The sequence below is a fragment of the Pogoniulus pusillus genome, chromosome 8 (genome assembly GCF_015220805.1).
Source record: "Pogoniulus pusillus isolate bPogPus1 chromosome 8, bPogPus1.pri, whole genome shotgun sequence".
Classification (NCBI taxonomy): domain Eukaryota; kingdom Metazoa; phylum Chordata; class Aves; order Piciformes; family Lybiidae; genus Pogoniulus; species Pogoniulus pusillus.
Window position 1 is genome coordinate 16,506,251 of NC_087271.1, and position 27,161 is coordinate 16,533,411.

Below are 27,161 nucleotides of genomic sequence, written 5' to 3' on the forward strand. Positions count from 1 at the left end.
TTGTATTTCATGTTTTCCTGTCATTGGGTATCCTTACATATGCATTACACTTTGTTGTAATTTACTATGTTTATAATTATTTGTTATTGTAATGCATTTTAATTCCTTTTTTTTTTTCTTAACTATGTAGCCTAAAAAAAAATCAAGTTGGGTACAAGAAATCAAATCGTGTTCTCTGCTTTGTTTGCCTTTACCACTAAGAAATGTCTGTAGTTAACATGTACTTTAGAATGCTTTCGATATGCTTTTGCTGTCTGCTCCGGACGTGTCTGTAAAGTAGGTGTTGTGCACATGTCTCTAGACATCTGCATTAATTCTTGTACCTAAGAGTGCCAGCTTCCAAAGGAGCTGGCCCTTCAGCACGCAGGTTTCTTGGTGTGGGCTGGCATGGCTGCCCACAGGGGTGCATGGTCAGCTGCAGTATGAGTTTGAAAGGTAATTCAGATCTAGTGCCAGTTGACCACATGCCTTTCAAGTGCTAATATTAGCATTGAGAAGTCAGTAGGATACTGTTTCTTTCAGCTCTACCTCTAGTCTTAGAGTCATAACTCCTGAACAGTAGTTGTGACATGTAAGCAGGTTTGGGGGCGTTATTTACGCAGGGAAAGGCCCTGTTGTGATTCTGTGCATGCAGATGTGTGTTTTGAATTGAGGCTCTTCTATGCACATAGGTCAGCATACTTTCTGTGCTCAGAGCCAGTTCTATTCTGAAGCAGTAGAGTTGCCTCGCTGCACCTGTGTGTAACTCTATGATTTTTTGAGGCAGAAGCTGGCCCTTCCCTATGAGTGCAATGCATGGGTGGGGTAGGCTGAGGCTGTTTCAGCCTGCCCGTGTATTAACACATGCAATCTGGCAACAGTTTTGCTGATAGGAGAGATTGCGATTAACTGATCAGCATTTACCTGCTCATCACCTCTCCCAGACTGCTTAGCCCATTCCAGTCCAGAAAGCTGCACATGGAGGAAACAGTAGGATCCAGAAGCCAAGTAACCTTTGGCAGAGGAACTGTGGAGAACGGCAGGGTAGTAACTTCTGATGCAGCTGAACTTTCCATCTGAACTAGATCCAGAAGCCTGTCTCTTCAGAGGTGTGTTCTTGCGCTGCTGTGTTTAGTTATCTTTGGGAGTAACTTTAGAGTGCAGAGAAGTGCCTTTAGTGTGGAATAAACATTCAAACACAGTTAATGTGCAGTAGTATTGCACCTGTGGGGGAAAAAAAAGGCACCCAAATTAGTAGGCTTTGCTTTTTGGTAAAATGAATAGATGCTAAGCTAAGTAAACTCTGAAAACATACGTGCAACCAGCAACAGAACAAGGAGACACAGTCTCAAGTTGTGCCAGGGGAAGTTTAGGCTGGATATTAGGAGAAAGTTCTTCACAGGGAGAGTGATTTGTCATTGGAATGGGCTGCCCAGGGAGGTGGTGGAGTCACTTGCTGTCCCTGGAAGTATTCAAGAAAAAAATGGATGAGGCACTTAGTGCTGTGGTCTAGTTGATTGGCTAGGGCTGGGGGATAGGCTGGGCTGGATAATCTTGGAGGTCTCTTCCAACCTGGTTGATTCTGTGATCAAATGATAAGCTAAATAAGCTCTGGAAATATACATCAAAAGCAAATTATGTCAATTACTGCATTTCTGACATGATTAGAACTTTCAAGGAGCAAATAAAAAGATTTTTGCATTAACTCTGAATAAGGAAAAAAAAGTGGAAAAATCAGTGTTCACACTTACTTGTGTTTTCATTTGTGTATTCATTCCTCTTTACTTAGTTTTATTGCAGTGGATGCTAACTTTACTACTTGAGAGTGTTTCTCATATGCATTTCCAAGTTGGTTTACAAAGTTTTTTTACAATACCAAATGGTTTGTTTTTTCCTTGCTTGTGTTTGCTTTTTTTTCTCTTTCAGAATAGTAATGTACATCCTCACATTTCCCCCTATATTTGCATTTATTGAAATTTATTTCTGAACTATATATTTCAGAGAGTGTGATATGGACTCATCAGGCAAATATTGTGGATGACAATAATTGAATAAATGGTCATCTGATATCTATCTATATTATTTTTTAATAAGGAGCAAAGTATTAAATAAATGACCATGTGCTATTATGGATCAGTTTGACAAATTACTTCTTTTTCCCTCCACAATATTCTTTGACTGGCGACTCCACCAATGTCTTCTCTTGAGAGTATATAGCCACATGTGAGTCTGTTAAAACGCTGTGGTTTTTTCATTGTGTAGCTGACAGCACTGACAACATTTGCCAAGCGAGTCTCAGAGTGGCTTCTTTCTGCCTTCTGCTGGCACAAGAGCTGTAAAGTTTTTCTGTGAGTGGAATTCCAGCTGGAAAATAGCTTTCTGCCCATGTATTTTTTTCAGCTGAATTTGTTCTGTCGTTTGTTTTCTTCATGTCAGTATGAAAACACGTGTTAGTGTTACACTGTAAAATAACATGAAAACAAAGAAATGGCTAGGGAGGGAGTTCAATGCAGTTTGCTCTTTATGTTTTGTGGCAGAGGTGCTGTCTTAACTAGACATCAGCTGTCGCCTTGATTTTACCCTTGGGAATCGTGCAGAAATAATCCACCAGGTCACATATCTGATTACAATTCTTGGTGTATCTGTGCTCTTTGACTAAATACTTAAATTGTATCTGAAAATAAGTTGTTGTTGTAAATTGAAAGCAGAACTGGTATAGGTGTGCAAACGATGGGAAAGCCAGGGCCAGCTGACAGGAAGGTCGGTTCTAAAGGTATTTGGAAGCTTTGTGGATATTTGACAGGTGGTGGTATTGAAAGGAGAAGTGTTCAGAATGTAGTGGACTTAAACAGCTGCCTTGCATAGTGTTGGAAGGAGAACTGGTTGTGCATAACACTACTGTAGCTTTTGAAGCAGTCATTGGGATGAAGTAGTTGTGGGGTGTAAAAGTTCTGTTTTTTTTTTTCCCCCTCCTTATCTTGTTCAAAGATTGCTGCTAGTTAGCAACTTCCATCCTGGTTGTACTGTATTGAAGATCTGCTTGTGGACTGTACAGTCCAGATGCTGAGGAGAGGGACTAAACTTTTGCAGCACTTTCATGAACCTTTGATGGTGAACTGAGAACAAATCTTGTTAACTTGCTTTCAAATTATGCTTCTGAGGCTGGAGTCATGGCTCAGTGCTCCCATGGTAGAGACTTCCAGCTGAATGCATTTTCCTGAATGCATTTTCCAAATACAATTTATCAGTCAATGGCTGTGTGAAAAGATCTCAAGAAAACAGGAGAAAAAAAAGGAAAAGCTGGTTTTGCACAAGCATTCCCTTTGCAGTCTCTGCTTTCCATTCTCACCTGAGGTGACACTTTTCCCTGTAATAACTTGATCTGTCACATGTGCTGGAAACAGCTCAGTGAGTCTAATAATAACAGACAAAACTATAAACAAACTAGGTATAATGAGGAAAAAGAAATCTGAACTTCTGGACGCAGAATAAAAATATCAGTGGCTATTAGGTAGCACTAAATTGCCTTTTGTACGCAATTTCAAAGTTGTATCACAGGCTTTGATGCACTGAATAAATTGTCCCAGTATTATAGTTGAAATGGTTTACTCCTCTTCAGAGTTGGGCTATGGGTCTGGTTTTGTATCTCCTAATACTTGGTCATCATTTTGCAGTGCATGCCTTTGGCATTTCTCATCTGATATAAACATGTTCCTGTTCTGATTTGCTCAAAAATACCTGATGGGTTAATTCTGTACTGGCACTCTGAACTGTGTGTCATCTGTCCTCTCAAAGCCAGCCATATCCATTAATTTGATGAAGTGTAGTTGGGTGCTCCTGTAGGATCTGGATCAAGATGGGTACCATTTAGCGAATCAGGAGAGTACAGATTGTAAATGTAAGAAAAAAAAAGAGATTCAGCACTAAATCTGTTCACTTACCTGCAAATGTCACTTCTTGGATGTTTTTGATATTTTCTTTCATAGGTGTGCAAAATAAAACCAGTAGCAATCTAGAGGATCAGTTTCTGTTGTTAGATTACAATTTAGTTTAAGGTTTCTCACTATTTGAATTCTTTCCTCAATGCAGGCTGAGAATGGAGCAGTTAAGCTAAGTCTAGTGAGCTAATGAATTGTCAAGTGAGAGAGAATTTAATGTAATTTCATGTATGAACTTCTAATAACAGTTACTGTATTTAGAAATTTGGAAAGATCAGCATGATGATCAGATACCCACTTCTGCCTTGCAGATACAGCTGTTTCTTGGGGAAGACGCTGAAGGCAGAGTCCTGTCATTGTGCTGTTATCTTTTATAACATTGATCTAGTTAAGGCCTCTCATGCATTAATTTCTTGTAGGGTTTTATAAGTACTGTAATAATTCCCCATGTCAGGAGCTATAAATTGTCACCTCATCTTTTTCAGCTATACATAGCACCCACTGGGGTTAAAAGAGCCCCAGTGGTATCCTCAGTTACTGCTGCAGTCTTGTCGTTCCTGCTTTATGACTGCATCCTCCAAAGTTCCTGTAGAAGCAACATGGCTGTTGGGTGCTGTCCCTGTGCTCAAGCAGGTCCTCCTCAGAGAGGGCAGTGTACCTTGCAAGGGAGCTAGAGGAATGCTGTGCTGGCAACAGCATGGCAAGGTGTTGATTTGTTTGGGTTTATTTTTCTGCATGAAAAAGGCAGGCTACCTTAGTGTTTGATGAGAACAATGACTTGTAGGGAAAGTGGTCCAAACTAAAGCTGCTTCTGTAGATGTAGCTCAACTGCAAACATCACTCTTTATAAATAGAGCTTGGTTCTGGGAAATAAATGTCATAAGTGGTTTTGCTCATCTCTGTACTTATGCTAGAGATTACCGTGACCACATTGTGTGAGTTAAAAATGTACCTCTTCAAGTTCTGTGCACTTCTGCACAAGCAGAACTGGTGTCTGGGAAGGCAGACAGCATCTGTTTTTCATACTGATATCTGAAACGTTCCATTACCATCAAGATCAGTAGGCTGTGTTCTGAAAGTTTGTGGGAAATGTCATTTTGTCTGGGTATAAACCTGATCACCAGGAAAAAAAAATTAGCTGCATATGAAAACTTTAAATATAAAAAGAAAGTAAAATATGACTTTTTCAACAGCCATTTCAAGAATGTCTTTCTGCTAGATGAGGTTTCCTTCAGTGAAATAGAACCATTCCTCAAAACAGTTATGGGATGGTTTTATTTGTCCAGGGATACTTAACCACATACAGAACATACAGGATGTCCATGCCTAATTCAAACTAAAGGGTAAAACATAATGCTCTGAGGGGAAGCTGTCACTGTTGGAATTGTATTTGTGATAAGATCTTACTTTTAGAGAGCAGAACGAATCTAAGATGTCAGCTGAGTTCTGTTTTAAAGTACTGCAGCAACAGGACTCTGTGACAATGGCTGCATGCTGTAGTGCACAGGATGCTCAGATCCTGGAATGCTTGGTGAAGGAGAAACTGGTTTGCACTTCCATTATCATAGAATCATAAAATGTCAGAGGCTGGAAGGGACCTCAAAAGATCACCTGGTCCAGCCCCCCTGCCAGAGCAGGATCACCTCGAGCAGATCACACTGGAATGCATCCAGATGGTTCTTGATTATCTCCAGAGAGGGAGAATCCACAACGCCCCTGGGCAGCCTGTTCCAGTGCTCTGTCACCCTGACAGGGAAAAAAATCTTCCTCAGGTTCACATGGAACCTGCTGTGCCTCAACTTCCACCCGTTGCCCCTTGTCCTGTCACTGGGCATCACCAAGCAGAGCCTGGCTCTGTCCTCCTGGCACTCACCCCTTACATCTTTATAAACATGAATGAGGTCACCCCTTAATCTCCTCCTCTCCAAGCTAAAAAGCCCCAGCTCCCTCAGGCTCTCCTCACAAGGAAGATGTTCAACTCCCTTCATCGGTTTCGTGGCTCTGTGCTGTACTCTTTCAAGCAGCTAATTATCAGTGGCATTAACCAATTAAGGCTAACCGTTGCAAGTCTGTAGGACCACACTCTGAACCTATGGTTTACCTTAAGAATCTTTTTGAAGACAAGAACATTATACTGCTCAAATTTCCACTGGATCACAATGTAGTGTACAAGCAAAAAGAAGGCTTTTGCAGCATGTCCGGCAGCTGCGTTGACGGTTAACGTGCACTGTGGACATCAGGAGCTCCTGCCCTCCCTTGCGCTAGGACTGCTGCTCGCCTTCCCTGCACGTAGCCGTTTGAGGCATCTAAACCGAATCAAAAGTCTCTTCTGCTCGCTTTGCGCCTTATCTGGTTTAGTTGGCCGCCCGCGCTCGTTACGGTGAGCTGGGGCGAGGCTTTGCCCGGAGAGTGAGCCGAGCAGGCAGCCCCCACACAGCTCTTTCGGCTGCTGCTGGGGCATCCCCAGAGCAGACACCTTCTGCTGAGGTTATGCTAAGGTTATTCCTGCTCCAACCGCCAGAGGGAGCCACAAGCTCTCGATGGTGCCGAGCTGTCGGCGGTGTCCTCCCCTAGGCAGTGAACATGAAAAGTAGAAGTGTACTCCAGCCAGGTGTGCCCAAGTATATACAATTTCTGAAGGGAAATTATTGGAGGAACTTTGTTTCTAGATCGTCTATTGAGCTTGAGCTTTTAAAAAATAAAAAAGAAAAAAAAAAATGCTCCCTAGGTAGAAGGTTTTGTTTGGGAAATCTACAGACATGACCTGTCTGTAGACTACTTCATCATCGGTGCACTGCTGGTTTGCCATTTCATTTTTACCAGCTAACCTGTACTGATGTGAAAACAAATGGATTACTGCTGATGGCTTCCAACATTCAAAAGTCATCAGACTGAATTAGATGAGAGATTATTTGAAGCCTACTGCTATATTTTTAGATTATCTTTAGTGACTAGTGTTCACTGTGACTGCTTCATGCTTCCATTGTAGCTATATCAGTGCATAGGAGATGAAGAATAATTTGTTGCTGTTAGGATTGTTACTTCTTCTTCCCATCTTTTTGTTTGTTTCTTTGCTTTTTGGTTTTTCACTGATAGCAATAAGATTTCATTGTGTTATGGCCTTGGTGAAAATAAGGCTGGTCATAATCACATCACAAGCACACGTCTGGATGGAATTGTTAAGATGCTGTTGTAAATAAGTTGCTATTTCAGAATCTAACAGCAAGACAATCTGTTCACGAGACACCAGTGATAGCTCGTTTTTTTGTGACCTGAAAGAACTTAGCTTGAGTATTTGGATGGTAAGAGAGAATGGCTCATATTAGACAAGACTGCCCTTATAGGTAAGGCTACAAGGGCAGGTAATTCATCTCAATTAATTTTGGTTCACAAAATTTAAACCCCAGAAGTGTATGTAGTTAAAAAGCAGAAGATGTTTTTTGCATCCATCAGAAAACTGAGTATTTAGGATGACAAAGATGTTTTCTTCTTTTCTTCATGTGTGTGTTTCTTGGGCTTGCCACTACTGCTCAGTAACACAGCAGGAAGTTACTGACAGGTCTGCCTGAGCCAGTGCTGGCAACAGATGAAATTTGAAGGTATTGCAGTTTCAGCTGGCCACGAGATAGCTGTTCACAATTGCCTGTTGGAGGTTTTTTCCCTGGAATTCGATGGTCAGTACTTCAAGCAGATACTAAAGGTGAGATTCAGCATCTGGCTGCTAGGTAGGCTAGTATGCAGGTCTGGGCAATCTTGTTTTCTGAGCTGGTCTCTCACTGCCTGAAGGGCTGTAAATGTAACTTTTCTGACTGCACTGAGGAAAGAAGGCTGCAACATCTAGAAAGCAGACACAGAAACCTGTCTAAAGATGAAATGTGTGTGAAAAGGGGTGCGAATCTGGAAACTTTCTGACAGATACGATTTTCTTTGTACAACTGTGCCTTGCACAGCTGGATTTTGTTACGTGGGCACTTCTCTGAGAGTAGGAGAGGAAGGGGGAAGATGTAAATCAATACACTGCCAAGTTTTGATATTTCCTAATTCCTTTCTTCTTCAGTTCTTTTTACTTTCTGTAAAGGTGTGGAATGCACTCTCTGAGTATTTAGTCCAGTATCTGCAAAACTTCTTGAAGTAGGGTATTGTGTTCTTGTTTTCTGAAGGATTACCTTGTCATTCCATGGAGGCTGCGCAAGAGCTAACCTATTTGGTAGCAGGAGTCGTGTTGCGGTCCATAGGTCAAGACAGCATTATGCAAAAAAGCTTTTTTTCTTTTCTTAGTTGCTTTGAATAACTAACTCTCTCCTTGCACTTCTTACAGTATTTGTTAACCCAGTGGTCTGTTTCTTTTTTTTCTCTTTCAGTCCAAAGACAAGATGATGAGAGGATCACGCCGAGGGTGTGTTAGACTCAGGGTAAGTGCTGTTTAATGTAGTACTGCATGACTTACTGTCTATAAGATGGAAGATCTGCAAGGAGACTTTGGAAGTTTGGGCTCTCTTCCTGACTCTGCAAAATACTGAAATTGTGGAAGTATTTAAGGAAAGAAAACATGAGAGGCCAGGTGACATACTGTGCTAATGACATTCAATAATTTTACACATTGTGTAAGAAAGAATCATCCAGCTGAGCAGGATGGGTTAGTAGAAGCTATGAGAAAGCTGCTGTTTGCCCCTCTCATTTCTCTGTGTGGAGATACAGAAGCATATGCACCTGTGCTCTGTACTTGCCGGAGTCTTTGCTTACTCTTGTCCTTCTGGCTTATCTTTATTCTGTGTTCTCCATTCTGCCAGTCTGAATGCTCTTTGGGCCTGACACTCAACTGTGCTTAGTGAAACAAAAGATTACTGGACAGGGAATGAAGAAGATCGCAGGCAAATGTTTTGAAGTATCAGCTGGACAGGGTGCAAATTAGGGTAACAGGGGTGAGAAGATACAGGTTGAGTAAACTGAGTGTTACCTGTTTGAGACACTCTGGTTTAGGACACTTAACCTTGAGTGCTGCTGTTGTAGCTTGAAATAATGGTGCTGAAGTGAGATGGGAATTCTCTGATATCTTTGCACATGTCCAGTTTCTACCTTCTGGTCATGCACATAGCAAAATATTTCTTGCACAAGTCCTTTTTTCTGTATTTTTCCCATTCCTCATAGAATCTCTGGTTCCACTATGCAGATGAGCTGATGTAAATAGAGGGAAGGAGTCAGGAGAGTAATGGATATGAATGGACCTTTTTGAGACTTGAAAGAATTTAAGTATAGGGAAGGTGAGCTGTGGTCTGACATGCAATGATGAGTTGGAGGAGAACTCTGCTTTTTCCAGTTACTCCTTCCATTGTTATTCCTTTCTAGTCTTTCTGTGGGTACCTGTAGCATCTTGAGACTCATTCACATGGATTCCAGGTGGCTTTTTTTTCCATACTTGCTTGATATACTGATGTCTTATTATAAAACTTCTTTAAGGGTAAACTCAGGCCACTGTCTAGAGCATGACATTCCCAAAGATTCAACAAAGATGTTTTCTGCATTGTGTGGGAAAATGTACTCTTAAAACCCAGGATTGCTTTAGTATTTTGTGAGGCTGTCAATGTGGAGGTTGGCCTCAGCCTGTCCCTGTTGGCAATATTAGAAGTGAACAATCCACTCCATGTTGCATGGTCCATCTTTATGTGTATTTAACATAAAGCGATTCCTGTCTCTTTTCCTCATCTGTCGCTTTCCCACCCCAAATTGCTCTTTGGAGTTCTCCAAAGAGGACTTCCCCACCCTTCCTTTGAATGTGTGTTTGGCTTTTTATGAGGAAGGGATCTTTCTTTCTTTCTTTCTGCTTTTGTAAAGCAGCTCTTCTGGCAGACGATAGTGATGCTGATAGTTGAACAGATGGGCTCCTGTAGTCTGAAATTCTATCAAAGAGGTTTTCTGTTTAGAGCAATTGTTGATTGGTAACTGGAGGTGTGAACATAAACAAACATGTATTGTAGCCAAACTGCTTAAATTACTTCCTTTTTTCTTGAGTGGATGTTAAAAAGCTTGTTCCTCACCTTTTTGCTCCTGATACACATTTCATAGGCCTGAAGTTTCATCTTCAGATTCCCTTGCTGACTGTCATAATGTTCTTGGAAGGTGTGTTCACAGAGGGCTGTGTCATCTGTACTATGCCTTATGTCCTGCTTAAGCTTTCTGGAATATACACTTAAACTTTCATACTGTGAAGTTTGGGGGGGGTTGTATTTGGTTGGGTTTTTAATTTTTTTTAATTTATTGTTCATATGTATTATCTGCACGGCAAGAAAGCATCTCTTGTCCTTATGCTCAGACCCTTTGCCTCAACACTGCAGTTGAAGTGTGTGTATTTCATGCGGCTTTGTGCTGAGATCGCAGGCAGGAGTGTGCTCATCCAGAGGGACCTGGACAGCCTGGAGAGGTGGGCACAAACCAACCTCATGAGATTCAACAAGACCAAGTGCAAGGTCCTGCATCTGGGTCAAGGCAATCCCAAGCACAAATACAGGCTGGGCTGTGACTGGCTGGAGAGCAGCCTGGAGGAGAGGGACTTGGAGGTGCTGGTGGACGAGAAGTTCAACATGAGCCAGCAGTGTGCACTTGCAGCCAGGAGGACCAACCAGATCCTGGGCTGCATCAGGAGAAGTGTGGCCAGCAGGTTGAGGGAGGTGATTATCCCCCTCTCCTCTGCTCTGGTGAGACTCCACCTGGAGTAATGCATCCAGTTCTGGAGCCCCTGGGACAAGAGGGATGTGGATATGTTGGAGTGTGTCCAGAGAAAGGCCCCAAGGATGATCAGAGGGCTGCAGCACCTCTGCTATGAGGGCAGACTGAAAGAATTGGGGCTGTTCAGTCTGAAGAAGAAGAGGCTCCAAGGTGACCTTATTGTGGCCTCCCAGTGTCTGAAGGGAGGGCTACAAAAAAGCTGGGTAGTGACAGGACTAAGGGGAATGGAGCAAAGCTGGAGATGGGTAGATTCAGACGGAGCATGAGGAGGAAGTTGTTCAGCATGAGAGTGGTGAGAGCCTGGAATGGGTTGCCCAGGGAGGTGGTTGAGGCCCCTTCCCTGGAGGTGTTTAAGGCCAGGCTGGATGAAGCCTTGGCTAGCCTGATCTAGGGTAGGGTGTCCCTGCCATGGCAGGGGGGCTGGAACTAGATGACCCTTGTGGTCCCTTCCAACCCTGACTGGTTCTATGATTCTTCCTGCTCTTCAGTTTCCTCTGGGGCTGGAGGTAGGACTTAGCTGTCCTGCCCTGACCTTTTTAGCCTTATGTTAGTTGTACATGTATTGTCTGGAGTGATTATAATGGTCATGAACTTGGTGTCTGACTTATAGATTGTTGATAGCTGGTGATGAGAACAATATTGTACAACTGTCATCTCCTGATTTGCATTGTAGCAGAACACGTACTGCAAGTGCTTTTATCTACTGGTATATGTAAAAAAGCACTCATTCTGTCAACATGAATCTGTCCCGTTGTGTCCCACCCTGGCACACTGCATGGTTACCAGATAGTATCCCAATGCAGTGGCAAGTCAGCTGGTGGTTGTTGTGTCCTGGCATTAGAAGTATTCAGCATTATACTGGCTTGGGTACACTTTGTGGATGCCTCATACCATGATTACAGAGCTGTGCTTGAAAAGCCTATGTGGAAGATACTTTTTTGGAGAAGTGGAAGGCAGGCAAAACCAGTTTGGAGCTATTCTTTCCCACTGTGTAGCCGTGAATTACACATCGTTGGTGCTGTTCTGAAACGGGATCCATTTCTTCTAGCCTGTCTTGTGGTGCCTGAGATGGTCTCAGCCATACATGAGGCCAGAAACCTCACACAGGGAGTATGAAGAATGTGCAAGAGTTAAGATTGATTCAGATCCTTCTGCCCTTAAGTCTTATGTTTTGGCCAGCTTGATACATGCCTGCTCCTCTGCTCTGTAGTTACTCTTGCCTGGACAAAATGGAGCCTTTAGTGGAACAGCTTTGCTGTTCCTTGCTGTTTACTCTGAGAGTAAGGGCAGAATTTACCTTTTAAATAAGTGCACCTCCCAGTGCTGTCTATCTCTTTTGTGGGAAAGAGAAGGATAAAACAGGTGCTGTGTGTGCTGGAGAGGAGGAGAGGAACTGAGCAGATCCAGTGGTGATTTCTCAAGTAAATGTTGTAACTTGCTGGAGTGGTTGTTTTTTTCAGTGTCGTCTTCTCCTAGATGAAATGGTATTACTTATTAAGTGTTGGTGGAGGCAGGAATGAGGATGCGGATAGATTTGTAAATAGCCAAGCACAGATGGCCTTTAACTCTGCAATTAATTTGTGTTTCCTTCTCATAATTCATGAGGAATTAGAAGGCAAAGCTAGCTGCTTTTGATATAGCCTGATGACTTACTGTTAATATTTACTTAGGGACTGAAAATTAGATCATGCAGTGTACCAGTGACATGATAATGATGCACCAAATTCAATCTGCTAGAATAATTTTATTTTTTAATGGAGTAGCAGATAAAATCAGGTCAAGAGCTTCTTTTTGTAGAGCATCTATAAATTGATATTTTTATACATGCAGAGGACCTATAAAATACTGCTTATTCACTCCTTTCTAAAATATAAGTTGGACCATAGTAGAAAACTGTGCTGTAGTGATGCTCTAGTGTAATGCCACCTCCACTGCACAGATAAAAGATGCATTTCATAAGCTGCAAAATCACAGCTGCACGAATAACTCCTGGATTTTGGTTTTTTTTTTTTCTTTCCTTTTTTTTCTGCAACTAAAAATACCATTTTAAGGACTGACTTGCACCCTGTGACTAAACAGAGAATCTTTCTGCTGTTTACTGTATTCAGTTTGCTTCTAATTTGTCGATGCTTTTTACATTCCAGTGGTGTAGTGATAGAGTGTGTGCTGCTGATGTCACTGCTTGCCTTATCAGGATTTTGTTCTTTGTTTCACAGGGAGCTGTGATTGGTATAGACGATGAGGACGACAGCACCTTCACAATAACTGTTGATCAGAAAACCTTCCATTTTCAGGGTGAGCTGAAAGAGGAGATTGTTTTTTCTTATAATAGATTCCACTTGTATTTGATGGATGCTTTAAAAATGTTTGGCAGCAGAACAGCATGAATGAGCATGCTGAGAACGTTCTGGATCCAGCAGTGCTGCAGGTTAGACAGGGATTTTACATCTGCAGCGGATACATACGTGATAGAAAAAGACTGTAGCTCTGGCAGGATTTGGAGATTGAAAATGTAAAGAATAAATCACTCAAGGGGAGAAAGTCATGGGCTCCTGATACTGGGTTTTGCTTACCAGGCGTTTCTGATCTCCGTTATCAAGATGCGATTATGCACTTCTGTGTGAAGAGAATCAAGACTGGTCTGAAGGTTGCAGTTTGTATCCAAATAGAACTTAATGCTCTATTATGAGGAGACTAGAGGCAACATTTGCCTTAAAGGTGGAGCTTTGCTTCAAGACTTAACCAGCTTGCATTCATTTCATCTACATTTCTGTGTCTTGTCTGCCAGTCACCATTTCTCTGCTGCTGTCCTTTTATTCACATTTACTAATACCAATGCCATCTGTCACTGCTATGTTCCGTCATTGCATGCTATGGTTCACCGGTAGAAAGGGTAAGGTGCTATATCATTGTTATATGTACTCCTTACATTATTTTGTCTGCAGCAGCAGTTCAGAATACTGTGATAATACTGCCTAGAGAACCTCTTTTCTGAATGTTAAATTCCTAGGGGAGTGTGATGAAAATATTTTTCGACTAACATTTGTTAGTCCTTTTGCTTTTCCTGTAAGATACAGTGACTAAGTCATTTAATTGCTTTGCATGGAGCTGGAAACTAAATAACCAAGAAGCATGTTTGCATTTAAGTAGTCACAATTATTTATATACACTGGAAGAATTCTGTAACCTATACTGCACTGTACAATTTTTGGTTTTGTTTTTTTAATCAGTGATTTGGAAACAGGAGTTATCATTAATAATGTGTTGGTGAGAATATATCTAATGATAAGTATTAATTGTACACCATATTTTCACTGGCATCTGTATTCCTTGTGCTATAGTTCTCCCTACGTGCTGCTGCTGTACACTGACTTTTCACTGCATTAAGCCTCACAAACATACCTTCATAATGCTGAGCTCACGGCAGTACTTAAATCTGCTGTTCCCAAGGATAAGTGATAAAATGCAAGGTAATTGCTAATGCAGTAATGGGATGCTGTACTGTGGCAGCCTTTCAATACAATGGAGCTAAATACTGCTGAATATTTGAGAACTTGATACAGGTAAATCTAGAAATCTCTCATCTTTAGTTACCAAGATAAGCCTTGTTAAGTATGTCTTACTTGCAGTGATTTCTTATAAGCTCTATTCTCTTTTGAGTAGTCAGATACCTGAAGATGGATAGTATTTGAGGCAAGTAATGTGCTGCTCTAAGTAATATTGATAGTTTTTGAACATAAGCTGTGTCAGCTAACATCTCATGCTTTATAATCTCAATTTGTGTGCATTTCATAGCAGGTCAGGGTTTGTGTATGCTTCTTTAGTGGAGGACTAAGATCTTCCACACCTTTTTTCTGTTATGAAGATAATATCCTTGCTGTCCAGAAAATCGTAGTGATATAAGAACAGTATTAGTGCCTCTGACTGTGAAGCAAAAATGTCAAAAGCCAGGTTAAGATATTAGTGCTGGGGCATTTCAGTATAAAACAGCTCTGTGGAACTGCATCTGTAGTTCTTCTGCTAACTGTAAATGTATCTGCACTTCATGCAACCCTTATGTCATGTCAAGAGAAAATACTTGTTCATTAGATTAATTCAGTATTGCACAAGCTTTAATTTATGGGAAAGACAGGTCACTGTCAGTCATGAGTGGTGAAAGGGTGATAATGTAAATACTGCATACAGAATGTATGCTGAGACTATGCAGAATTCTGAGGATAATCCAAGAAAACCTGCAGTATTCTCCACAATTAATTTCTAAGGGTTTTTAAATACACAGTCCAGACAGAGTTTTTGTTCTGTGTGACAGCCACAGCTATAAATGCATTCACTCTCTGTGAAAGAAGCCTTGTAAAAGGGAAGACTGCTGCAGAAATGGCAACTTTTTTTTTAAGGCTATAATTTCTTCCTTCTTTCTTACTGCCTGCCTTTATTCTTAAGCCAGAGGTCCTTAAAACCTGGAGCGTAGCTGGGATAACAGCAGAACTTAAAAATATCAAGATTTCAAAGATCTGCTGACCTCTGTCTAATTTAGGGTTTCATCTGCACTGGAGCAAAATGGTTTTGTGTCCCCAGGCTTTAAATGCTGATTATTGAAGACCTGAATTTTCTTTGGCCTCAAGGAAATTTCACTGACAGGCAGCAATAGAATTTGAATTCTGGAAAAGAAGGGAAAACTCCCTGCTGGATTCATTAATTATTTCTTACTGCCAGTTGCTCAGAATTGCACATTTGTTTTAACATTCTGCAGATGAAGGGCAGAGAAGTCATTTCAAGATGCCTGATCAGTTTCTCACAGGGATGTTGTTTGTGTGTGTGTGTGTAACTGAATTTCCAAAACAGTAAACCTCCAGCATCTGGGACAGCAATGTGCCCTTGTGTCCAAGAAGGCCAATGGGATCCTGGGGTGCATTAAGAAGAGTGTGTCCAGCATATCAAGGGAGGTTCTCCTCCTCCTCTACTCTGCCCTGGTGAGACCTCATCTTGAGTACTGCCTTCGGTTTTGGACTCCCCAGTTTAAGAGGGACAGGGATCTGTTGGAGAGGGTCCAGCGGAAGGCTACAAGGATGATTAGGGGACTGGAGCACTGCCTGATGAGGAGAGGCTGAGGGACCTGGGGCTGTTTAGTCTGGAGAAGACTGAGAGGGCATTTAATAAATGTTTGTAAATATCTGAGGGCTGGGGGTCAGGGTGGATGACAGGCTCTGCTCACTTGCTGCCTGGGATGGGACAAGGAGCAATGGATGGAAGCTGCAGCACAGGATGTTCCAGCTCAACACAAGGGGGGAGCTTCTTGACTGTAAGGGTCACAGAGCACTGTCACAGGCTCCTCAGAGAGGTTGTGAAGTCTCCTTCTCTGGAGACTTTCAAAGCCTGTCTGGATGCATTCCTCTGTGACCTAAGCTAGGTTGTAATGGTCCTGCTCTGGCAGGAGAGTTCGATTCAATCTCTTTCAGTCCCTTCCAACCCATTACATCCTGTGATCCCCCACTAATAGTTGCCTGTCACTGGCTCTTGGTAAATTCTGAGTCTTTATAGTGTGCAGTTTGCATTTTGTTGCTGCCTCTACTCTCTTGGCAGCTGTGCTTCCTAGAGACCATCTTTGAACATTAGTAGAAGTTCAAATGTTTGTAATACAAGGAAAATTCAAGGTCTGAATGGTGACTGCATACACATCAAATGGTATCCATGCACTTAGTGTCTGGGTATAGAGGGAAGAAGTGAATTGAATAAATATGGACAGTAAAACAAACAGCACATTTTTGGGTTTCCTGCCAGCTGAACTTCAGCTCTGCTGGCGTGCCCAGCAGACTTTTTTCCTCTTTATTATGTTGCTATGTTATGACACTATTGCTGCCTGTTGACACTGAAGGGGGAAGAGAAAGACAGAATGTCCACAGCTATTTGAATATATATTTCAAAGTCATGTGCTTCATCTCCCACTTGGTCCTTGTTCAGTCATGGGTATATCATTCTAAGGCTTCTGAATTAGGTAGATGCCAAAGCACTCCCTTACAGGTTTCTTAAGATTAGATGCAAAAATGCATTTGAGTGGCTTCAAGACATTTGGGGCAATACTCATAGTCTAATGCACCTTCCTGTCAGGAAGCTCTTCCTGATATGTATTTTGTCTTGCTATAATACATGTCCCTGTTCTAAATTGTCCATAACCTTCAAACGCTGTAGTGTTATTATTGAGTTGGTTGGTTGTCTTTTTTGTCTTCACATCTTCATCTCATCTCCTAGCTAGAAGCTCTTTCCATCTGGAAAGTCAGTATTTCTATCCTTGCTATCACTTAGCTGCTCTTTCTGCTCATGAGATGTTTGTGGCTTAAATTCCAGAGTGGGAACATAATGTTCAAGGTAGTCTGTCAAGGGTATTGTTCTTGGTGTTTGAATTGATGCCTATCCTGAAGCATTAGTGGCTTTTATTTGGACTGAAATAGTCGACTAAACATACAGCATAAGCAGAAACAAGAATTCAGGTTGTTCAACTACTACCTGAAAACCCAGCTCTTATTTTTATGACCTGTAGCAGAGTTCCTTGGAAGGCAAATCAGCCTTGTCCCCACTGGTTTGTGTTAACAGAGGACTGAAATATTTGAAACAGTCCAGTGCATTGATCTGAGATTATTTTGCTTTAGCTTTTGTCTTTCTTTTCCTATTCCTGCCACAAAGTCCTGAGCAATTAGCAGTGGATGTGGCTGTGCAAGTTACTCTCCTATAACATGAATGCTGTCAGCTGGTGAAGCTGCATTTCTCCTTGCCCATCCTGCCCCAGTTTCTGCCTTTATTTTTGAGAAGGATGGAGATGTGCACAGCAAGGCGTTGTCTTAATGCTGTAAAAGCAGGGATGTGGGACACAGCTATGGCAGAGGATATTCTGAGGTCCCTGAAGGTCTTAGCTGCTAAGCAGTGTCAGAAAGTGAGATTTTAAATATTTATATTAAGTATCAAAATGAAGTATAATGGCTTTAGATCTGCATCTCACCACTACTTGAGGAAATAAGTCAATATTTATAGTATTCTATAAAACCTTAGCATTGTCCACCAACTAGAAGTCAGGACATGGATTGCCCTTGTGCTAGAGGGAGGCATTAGCCTATCAGATTACACAGTGGCAGCCTTTTTCCCAAAAAATTTGTAGTGGATTTTTAATTTGCTATTGTAAACTGGCTAAGAACAGATTTAGGTGTGGGATCTTGATCTGTGCTGGGTTTCTCAGTGATGCCTGTAACTGTGGCGACTGCATCATTTACCTTCAGCTGATAGTTTTCAGTCTCTTTGGGGTTTCAGTGATGCTGAATTCCTTTCTGCCATGTTCAGCAGTGCTTTGATGTCACAGAGGAGGATGAGCAGCTATGTTAATTAAAAGTAAACTTCCAGCCTTGCCTCTTGGTACATTTACATCACCTGGAGTACTGCATCCAGATCTGGAGCTCTCAATTTAGGAAGGACGTGGACTTGATGGAGCAGGTCCAGAGGAGGGCCACCAAAATGATCAGGGGATTGAAGCACCTCTGCTATGAGCACAGGCTGAGGGAGCTGAGATGTGCAGTCTGGAGAAGAGTAGGCTCCAGGGAGACCTAACAGAGGCCTCCCAGTGTCTAAAGGGTGCCTGCATGAAGGATGGAGAGAGACTGTGTACAAAGGCCTGCAGTGACAGGACAAGCAGTAATGGCTTCAAACTAGAGCAGAGCAGATTCAGACTGGATGTCAGGAACAAGTTTTTTGCTATGAGGGTGGTGGAATGCTGAAACAGGTTGTCCAGGGAGGTAGTTGAGACCCCATCCCTGTAGATACACAGAGTGAGGTTCGACAGGACTCTGGGCAGCCTGGTCTAGTTGAGGATGCCCCTGCTTACTGCAGAGGGGGTGGGACTGGATGACCTCCCCTCCAACCCAAACCATTCTATGATTCTATAATCAGAGCTGAGCTACTTGTCCTTCTCCTGTTAACTGACCACAAAGCTTTGGGCTCCATCTCATCCTCTCCTGCCTGACCAAACTGTGGAAATTCCTTGGTGAACTAGAACTCAATTTAGCTTCTGCAGTATGATTTTGAAGTCTTGCTCTCTCCTTTGTCTACGCCCTTTTTGCTATTAATGTTCTAAAGTGGTGTTTTGAGTAGTTGAAACTTGTGACCAGAGCACAGGGAACAGTGGATGGTTGTGCTGCTGCTGCTCTGTGCAGGTCCTTCTTGCAGCTGTAGCATCCTGTACTGCTTTCTGATCACACCACCAGAATGCTGTTTGCAATAGGGCTGTGTGCACTCTGGTCATCTAGAAACACCTTTTGGGTTTACATTTCTTGAGGCTAAAGGAGCAGTGAAGTAGTGGAAGGTGTCCCTGCCTACGGCAGAGGGTTAGAACTAGATGATCTTTGAGGTCCCTTCCAACCTAAACCATTCTAAGATGGCAAAACGTGCATGAAACTTGACAGTAGTAAAGAAAACAGTACCTTGAAATAGTATGTGTGATGTGTCTGGGTGCTTTCTTTTTTCTTTCCTCTAGAAGAAACTGTATCTTTATTTGGCATCAATAGGAAGCTCATATATATATATATATATATGTATATGATATGTGACAACTATTTTGGAAGGGGAGAGATGGTCAGAAGAAGGCTCACCATAAGGAGGGGAGGGATGCCGAGAAGTTCCACACTCTTTTCCTTCTGTTTCAAAAAGAAATTTTAAGTAGCAATGAACATAAGTATAATGTGTTATGTTAAGACCTCTCTTACTGGCTAGAGAAAATAGTTACAGTTTTGTTCTTCTATTTTCTTTTTTTTTAAAGCCACAATAGAGTTTTACTTGAAACTAGTAGTTTTCTGAGCTACTCCAATGGCCTTTTGTGATGGTTTGGGTGTTCCCCCCACACTTTAGAAATACCCAGACTAGACTCAGCTGGCTCTGGGAATATAAATGAAGCTATTTATTTACAGCTAGCACAATATACAAGCAGATATTTACAATATATACAGTTATATACAAGGTAAAAGGTAATACAGAAACACAACTCCCCTCCCAGAAACCTGAGTCCCCAAGAGGGGCTCTCAACCACCCCTGCACCTTCCCCCTACCCCTCTCAACCTTACCCCAGTCCCAAGGAAGAATGGAGGTTCGGCCAAGAGGTTAAGAAGCAAAGGTTAGTCCAAATGGAAGGTGAGGTTAGGGAGTAAGATGTTGCTCAGCCAGCAGCCCAAGGCAAAATGAGACAAAATGGTGAGAGAGTTATCTAATGTTTACATTCTTCTTCAGCAAGACTCTGAGGGGAGTAGACATCACCATTGTTTTCCTTTCACAGCCTATGATCCAGTTGTTCTCACCAAAACATTCTAGCTAGCTTCAAACTAGCACACCTTTAAATGCAAACATACCTTGACAGCCATTTCCACAGCATACACTCTATAAAGCTTTATTTAGTGTTACTGTTATTAATATTGCAACACAGACATTCTCTAGCAAAATCTCAGAGACTTGCAGGTTGCCCCAGACACCTGTTGTGGATGAATTCTCACAGACAACTTGTACAACTAATAACATCTTGATCATGCATTTCCCTTGTTGGGTGGGTTTCTACCTGATTGATACCCGCCTGAACATGAGCCAGCAGTGTGCCCAGGTGGCCAAGAGAGCCAGTGGCATCCTGGCCTGCATCAGGAATGGTGTGGTCAGCAGGAGCAGGGAGGTCATTCTGCCCCTGTACTCTGCACTGGTTAGACCACACCTTGAGTACTGTGTTCAGTTCTGGGCCCCCCAGTTTAGGAGGGACATTGAGATGCTTGAACGTGTCCAGAGAAGGGCTACGAGGCTGGTGAGAGGCCTTGAGCACAGCCCTACAAGGAGAGGCTGAGGGAGCTGGGATTGTTTAGCCTGGAGAAGAGGAGGCTCAGGGGTGACCTTATTGCTGTCTACAACTACCTGAGGGGAGGTTGTGGCCAGGAGGAGGTTGCTCTCTTCTCTCAGGTGGCCAGCACCAGAACGAGAGGACACAGCCTCAAGCTGCGCCAGGGGAGATTTAGGCTGGAGGTGAGGAGAAAGTTCTTCACTGAGAGAGTCATTGGACACTGGAATGGGCTGCCCGGGGAGGTGGTGGAGTCACCGTCCCTGGAGCTGTTCAAGGCAGGATTGGACGTGGCACTTGGTGCCATGGTCTAGCCTTGAGCTCTGTGGTAAAGGGTGGGACTTGATGATCTGTGAGGTCTCTTCCAACCCTGATAATACTGTGATACTTATGGGCTGATTACAAAGCCTGCTACAAAAGCATTTGAGCTTGGGTCATAATGGAGCAGCAGTTTAGTTGCTTTCTCAAGATCACAGAATTACTTCACTAGCACATTGCATGCCGGAAGCCATTTGATGCTCTGTCTTTGGACAAGACTACATTTTGTCTGTCCCCTGTAGTATTCAGGCAGGTCAAAAATCAGCAGAAGAGAAGGAGGATTGATTTATACGTGTAGGTGGAGAGCAGCATCAGGAGGAAGACTAACAGGAGGGAGAATAATGAAGTTCGGATATGCCATATTGCCATTTGGGAATTCTTCAGTCAGTGATTGTATTTCTAAATAGAGTTTCAACATTCTGCATGTGAAGCTTAAAGAGAGCAGATTTAGACTAGAACTTAGAAATAAATTCTTTGCAGTGAGGTGGGGAGACACTAGAAGAGGTTGTTGCCCAGGGATTTATGGAACCTGAAGGAGTTCAAGGTCAGCTTGGATGAGACCTTGAGCAACCTTGTCTTAGTGGAAGGTGTCATGCCATGGCAGAGGGGTTGTAATTAGATGACATTCAAGATCCCTTCCAACCCAAACCATTCTATGAATCTATGATTGTGACAACTCCAAAATTCTGATACAGAGGAAATAAGGCACTGAGACAACGTTCAGCTTGCTGGTAGATGTGAGAAGAATATTTGTAAGCAAGGAATCAACAGGGTCTTGGTAGGCTTTGATGAAACCCCGCTTCAACTTGCATTTTTCTATGATTTGAAAGGCCTTCATTGATGTTTAAAAGCCATTTAGTTAGCCATGGGACAGCCTTTTTTGTGTGTGACTTTTCCACTTTTTGAGGCAGTGCTGATACCATCTCCTTCCACTGAGACAGGTGGCAAAAATCCCATCAAGCTTAACATGATCAGAATTTCATCTTTGTCAGCTGGTGACTTGTGTGTAAAGACACTACATTAGTTCTGCCCTGGGCTCAGGAAAAATACAGGCATTTTGCATACAAATCAGTGGCAATTTTGTCAGAGCTGCATAATTGACTCTATTGACTCTCTGAGTGTGATGGACTTTTTTTCTGCTGAGCTCTGCCTGCAAGTAGGTCACAGTGAATGAAAATAAAATATGCATTTAATTTGGTGACAGTGTGGTGTATTTATAAGTAGTGTAGTGATTTAAAAACTAATTCTTGAGGTTTTCCTTTCATCCTAATGCCCAAGTAAGATGTACTCACAGAGGAAAAAAAAGGCAACCATCAAAACAGCAGCACCAGTGTGCTAATTCTGAAGCAACATGCTTGGTATATTCCTTCTTCCAAGGACTGCTGTGCATGACCTAGAAATGCTAGGGGTGGCTGCTGTATGGTGAGGCAGAGTTGTTAGACTTTTTTATACCTAATCTGTAGATGCTGTCAAGCTTAGGATAGAAAAAGTAATCTGTTTTATGCTGTGTTTCAACATTTGGTATACGTTATATAAACATATATAATCTCTCCAAAACAAAGTAAATATTATAGGACCTCTGAACTACAAAAGGGTGTTCTCTGTTTGGGAAATTGACAGAGGCTGAGAGTGTTCATTGTGCTTGCACTGAATTTGCCTTCTCGTTCTCTTTATAGTCCTGTCCCTGGGCAGTTTGGGAAATTCAGAGATGAGGGACTGCTTCAGGAGGGGTGAAACAGAATTTTTCTGAATTACAGAAATTCCTCAGGGGAAGCAATGAATCTGGTCTTTAGTGCTTTTTTTTTTCTTTCTAGCATTTTTTCCATGTTAAAATAAATACTTTTCTTCCCTCCTCTAAGAAGCTTTTTCTAGTATACACTGGCTGTTAAAAGAATCTTATAAATAATCTCAACAAGACAGCACATATTGAAGAATATTATTAGCACATTAAATCTCACTGTAATGTAATTACAAACTCCTTGAGTATGTTCTGAACTAGTCATGGACGGAACTGTGATTATTTTAAGTACCCCATGGCTGTCCCAGACATGCCTTAGATGTCACAGTCAATTATACAGGCACCTCCTGACAGATGCACAATAGGCACAGAGGACCGAAAGGTTAAGTGTGTGGAAACAAATTGTAATCAAGCTCATAAATACTAATTCTGCTGGAAAAATGTAACAAGACCTTAACTGACATAATGATGGCAAATGTGCAGTGTTTCAGCTATTAAAGAGCCCAGCCTCTTGCATAGAGCGAGGAATGTGTAGCTCAGTGTGGATGTAGCTGGTTCCATGTGCGAATATTCACTGTTTAACTCATTTTTCACTGGCACTTGGAGGCAAGCACAGGGACTGTTGCCGTTCTGAATGTCCTTTGCAGACAGCACTGGTATTTTTGTGGATAGTTGGTGCCCTGGTACAATCTGATTTTTCAGATGAGAAGGTAACCATTGCATTAACACCTCAGAACCACGGTGAATGTTCATGTAGTGTAGTGGGCTCCTCTAGTTAATTTATTTTTCTAATTAGTGTAAACAAAATTGGATTCACTTATAAACAGCTGAAGTAATAGCTCTATGTTTCTAAGTGGCAGACATTTCTCTTGTAGATGTCTTACTGTTTCTTATTTGTCTTGTGTAATTCTGTTATTCCAGGGTCAGCCTAGGAAGAAATAACTTGCTTCTCTCTCTAGCCCCCTACCCTTCCTCTCCTTCTAGAAGTTTTGTGTCAGAAAGATCATTCCTCTCCTTTTATATAAGCACAGATACTGTAGAAATTCACAGTATCACAGTATCACCAAGGTTGGAAGAGACCTCACAGATCATCAAGTCCAACCCTTTACCACAGAGCTCAAGGCTAGACCATGGCACCAAGTGCCATGTCCAACCTTGCCTTGAACTGCCCCAGGGACGGCGACTCCACCACCTCCCTGGGCAGCCCATTCCAGTGTCCAATGACTCTCTCAGTGAAGAACTTTCTCCTCACCTCCAGCCTAAATCTCCCCTGGCGTAGCTTGAGGCTATGTCCTCTCGTTCTGGAGCTGGCCACCTGAGAGAAGAGAGCAACCTCCTCCTGGCCACAACCTCCCCTCAGGTAGTTGCAGACAGCAATAAGGTCACCCCTGAGCCTCCTCTTCTCCAGGCTAAACAATCCCAGCTCCCTCAGCCTCTCCTTGTAGGGCTGTGCTCAAGGCCTCTCACCAGCCTCGTAGCCCTTCTCTGGACACGCTCAAGCATCTCAATGTCCCTCCTAAACTGGGGGGCCCAGAACTGAACACAGTACTCAAGGTGTGGTCTAACCAGTGCAGAGTAATCTTTGGACTAGATCATAATTGCCTTCTTCCAAGTATGCTGGCAGTTCTCATAGGAACCATAGAGGGAATTAACTTAAAGATGGAGCCTGAACAAACTCTGAAAGAGGTTGGAGTGATTTCAGGGTGCTTGAGACACAGGCCTAATGAACAAGGGGTACTTGTCCCCTGTCTGCTGCAGAAAGCGTCCAGCATTTGCTGATGCAGGGTGGGTATGATGCTGTGTGCGTCACAGAGGTTTTAGGTGAAAAGATACTTTTTCCTTGGCCAAAGTTGCTCTCTTTAAATGAAAACTAGCTGAGACACCTAGCTTTCCCTGCAGATGGCTGGGTAATGATCTTGTTGTGTGTGGACTTCTCCCATAAATTGTTTCTGACTGTATTGGCTAGTCTCTCTTTTGAATGTTGCCATTGATTTTATTTTTTCCCCACCAGTGATCTTTTGGCAGCTGTTCAGTTCTAAATTGCTTTTATCATTAAGGAGCACTTGCACCTAATCTCACAGCAGGCATTTTGATTAGATTTAGTACAACTTCTCTCCCGGCCTTGCTTTACCAAAAACTGCATTCTACCATTTTCTCAGTGGTTTTCTTGAGAGTGTGTGGAGGAGAGCCAGGGGGATCTGCTGTGGGTGGTAGATCATAGAATCAACCAGGTTGGAACAGACCTCTAAGATCATCCAGACCAACCTAGCACCCAGCCCTATCCAATCAACCAGACCAGTCTTTTCTTGAACACCTCCAGGGATATTGGCTCCCACACCTCCCTGGGCAGCCCATTCCAATGCCAGTCACTCTCTCTGGCAAGAACTTCCTCCTAACATCCAGCCTGTACCTCCCCTGGCACAACTTGAGACTGTGTCCCCTTGTTATTGGTTGCCTGGGAGAAGAGACCGACCCCTCCCTGGCTACAGCCTCCCTTCAGGTGGTCTGAGTCCTGAGCAGAGTGCTTACAAGGTTGCAGTGCTGTGCGTTTCTGTGCAGTGTTCCTGGATTTATTGTGGCTGAGACCCTGTTTTACCAGCAGGCTTCATGACAGGACACAGCCTCAAGGTACACCAGGGGAGATTTAGGCTGGAGGTGAGGAGAAAGTTCTTCACTGAGAGAGTCATTGGACACTGGAATGGGCTGCCCGGGGAGGTGGTGGAGTCGCCGTCCCTGGAGCTGTTCAAGGCAAGGTTGGACGTGGCACTTGGTGCCATGGTCTAGCCTTGAGCTCTGTGGTAAAGGGTTGGACTTGATGATCTGTGAGGTCTCTTCCTACCTTGGTGATACTGTGATACTGTGAGAGTCTGCCCCAGGCCAGGTCATGCTGTGCCAACGTGTGCAAATGTGAGGGAAAAATACAGCTTTATTCCTTCCACTGAACTTGGGCAGAATAAGTCCCTGCAAAGAGGCTTTTACAGGAACAGAAGCTTCAGAAGTTTGTTTATGAGCATGGTAAAATCAGATCAGTTTTCAAAGTGTACTGATTGGTTGATTTCTGGGTCTTCCCTGGTGCTGCAAGCCTTCTCTGTTCTGTCAGTGGCTCATCTACAAGCCTCAATGTGATAACCTTTATTAATGGGCTACTGTCCACTGAGATTAGTGTTGAACTAATACAGTGACCTCTTTTTGCTGGCATTATGGAAGGTCATAGGAAGTCTGTTGCAATACAAGGATTAATTCACTGCTCTGCAGCTTAACTGCTCCTTTTTTTTTAATTCAAATAATAGTGGGCAAAAAAAATTGAACTTAGGACTTTTGTACCCTGTGAATTACATATAGTTCTTCAGGAACTTGTCTCCCAGTATCCCAGTAAGATGTTTTTTTTTGGGGGGATGGACCAGGAGCTGGTTTGTTTAAAAAAAAAAACAATCACACCACAGAAAACCAGAGGACAGACCCAAGAAACCTTACACACATTGAAATATGTTAATCACTGCCACTTTGAACGTACAGTTGAGAAGCTGAAGCAGTTAAGTATTGATAGATAATTAGCAGAGGTAACTGTATATGTTACATGGTCATACTTTGTATGTTTCAATGGGGCTGTGTTCAGTGGAGAATGGCTTAAGAAGCATAAGGTTAATTACTGTGTGTGTCAGGACTGGGCAGCAGGACTTGTGCTTGGTAAACAGAACCAGAGAAGCTAATAAGCACCGAAATTACTGTAGAGGGAAAAGATACTGGATTGTAATTGACTAATTCAGTGACTGAAATGAGTGTTAATGTGTAAGCTATGCTGTGAAGAACCCCAGGTGTGTGCATGTGTGTACACAATGTGAAAATGTCTAACACTGCAAAATGCGTTTGCTTGATGCAGCCATCTGGGCAGGGTGCACAGCATTTGTGTCCCTCCACCCTGTCCACTTTCACTGCATTACAAACTTGTCCTCAGCAACTTCTTCAGCTTGTCAATTAAATTATAGAGAATTAGGAAGAAAAAGAACTAGGAAGAACTTCTTCCTGAAATTGGGAAAAAGCCCTGCTTTCCTAAGCATAGCTTAGAAGTATTTCTAATGAATTTCTGAGCCTTATTCATGGTGAAATCCAGCTTTTTAATACCTGCAGGAAAGTTATTTACCTGCTGTTCCAAGTAACATTTAACTACTCAACTTCCTGCAGACTTCCTATGGGCAGTCACTTTCCATGATGTGTCACTTCGATTTATGTAGGTTAATGGTATTACTACCAGAATGACTGTGGCAATTGATCACATGTCACTGTTTTAAAAGATCAGTGAAGGGGTGTGGTAGTTCAAAGCTTATTGGAAAAGTCCAATAAGAGAAATTGGTACTTTCCTTAAAGTTCAGTGCAGAAGCTGAATAAGCAAGGCATTGGATGTGAAAGAATAGCAGTGATAAAGTCGATATCATTCGTTTGCTAAGAGGTATAAAAGCCCATATATAAATAATTTTATTCTCTTGGCTTTTGGGCACCAGATCTGTTTGCTGCTCCTTTGCTCCTCTCTAACTCCTCCACGTTTTGCAGAGAACACATAAGCCTTGCTGGCTATTTTCTATCTTGGGAGAGAGAAGGTGGCACTGGGCCCTTCTGGGCTTTC

At 42.6% G+C, this 27,161-nt stretch overlaps 1 protein-coding gene across 2 annotated transcripts in view; it reads left to right on the plus strand.

Moving 5' to 3' along the window:
- OSBPL9 (oxysterol binding protein like 9) overlaps positions 1–27,161 on the plus strand; it is a 73,500-nt gene that overhangs the window by 3,179 nt on the left and 43,160 nt on the right. For both annotated transcript variants that reach the window (XM_064147357.1, XM_064147358.1), the window contains exons 2-3: positions 8,279–8,329; positions 12,857–12,935. In XM_064147357.1, coding sequence (XP_064003427.1) covers positions 8,279–8,329; positions 12,857–12,935 — 130 coding nt within the window. The remainder of the gene's footprint in view (positions 1–8,278; positions 8,330–12,856; positions 12,936–27,161) is intronic.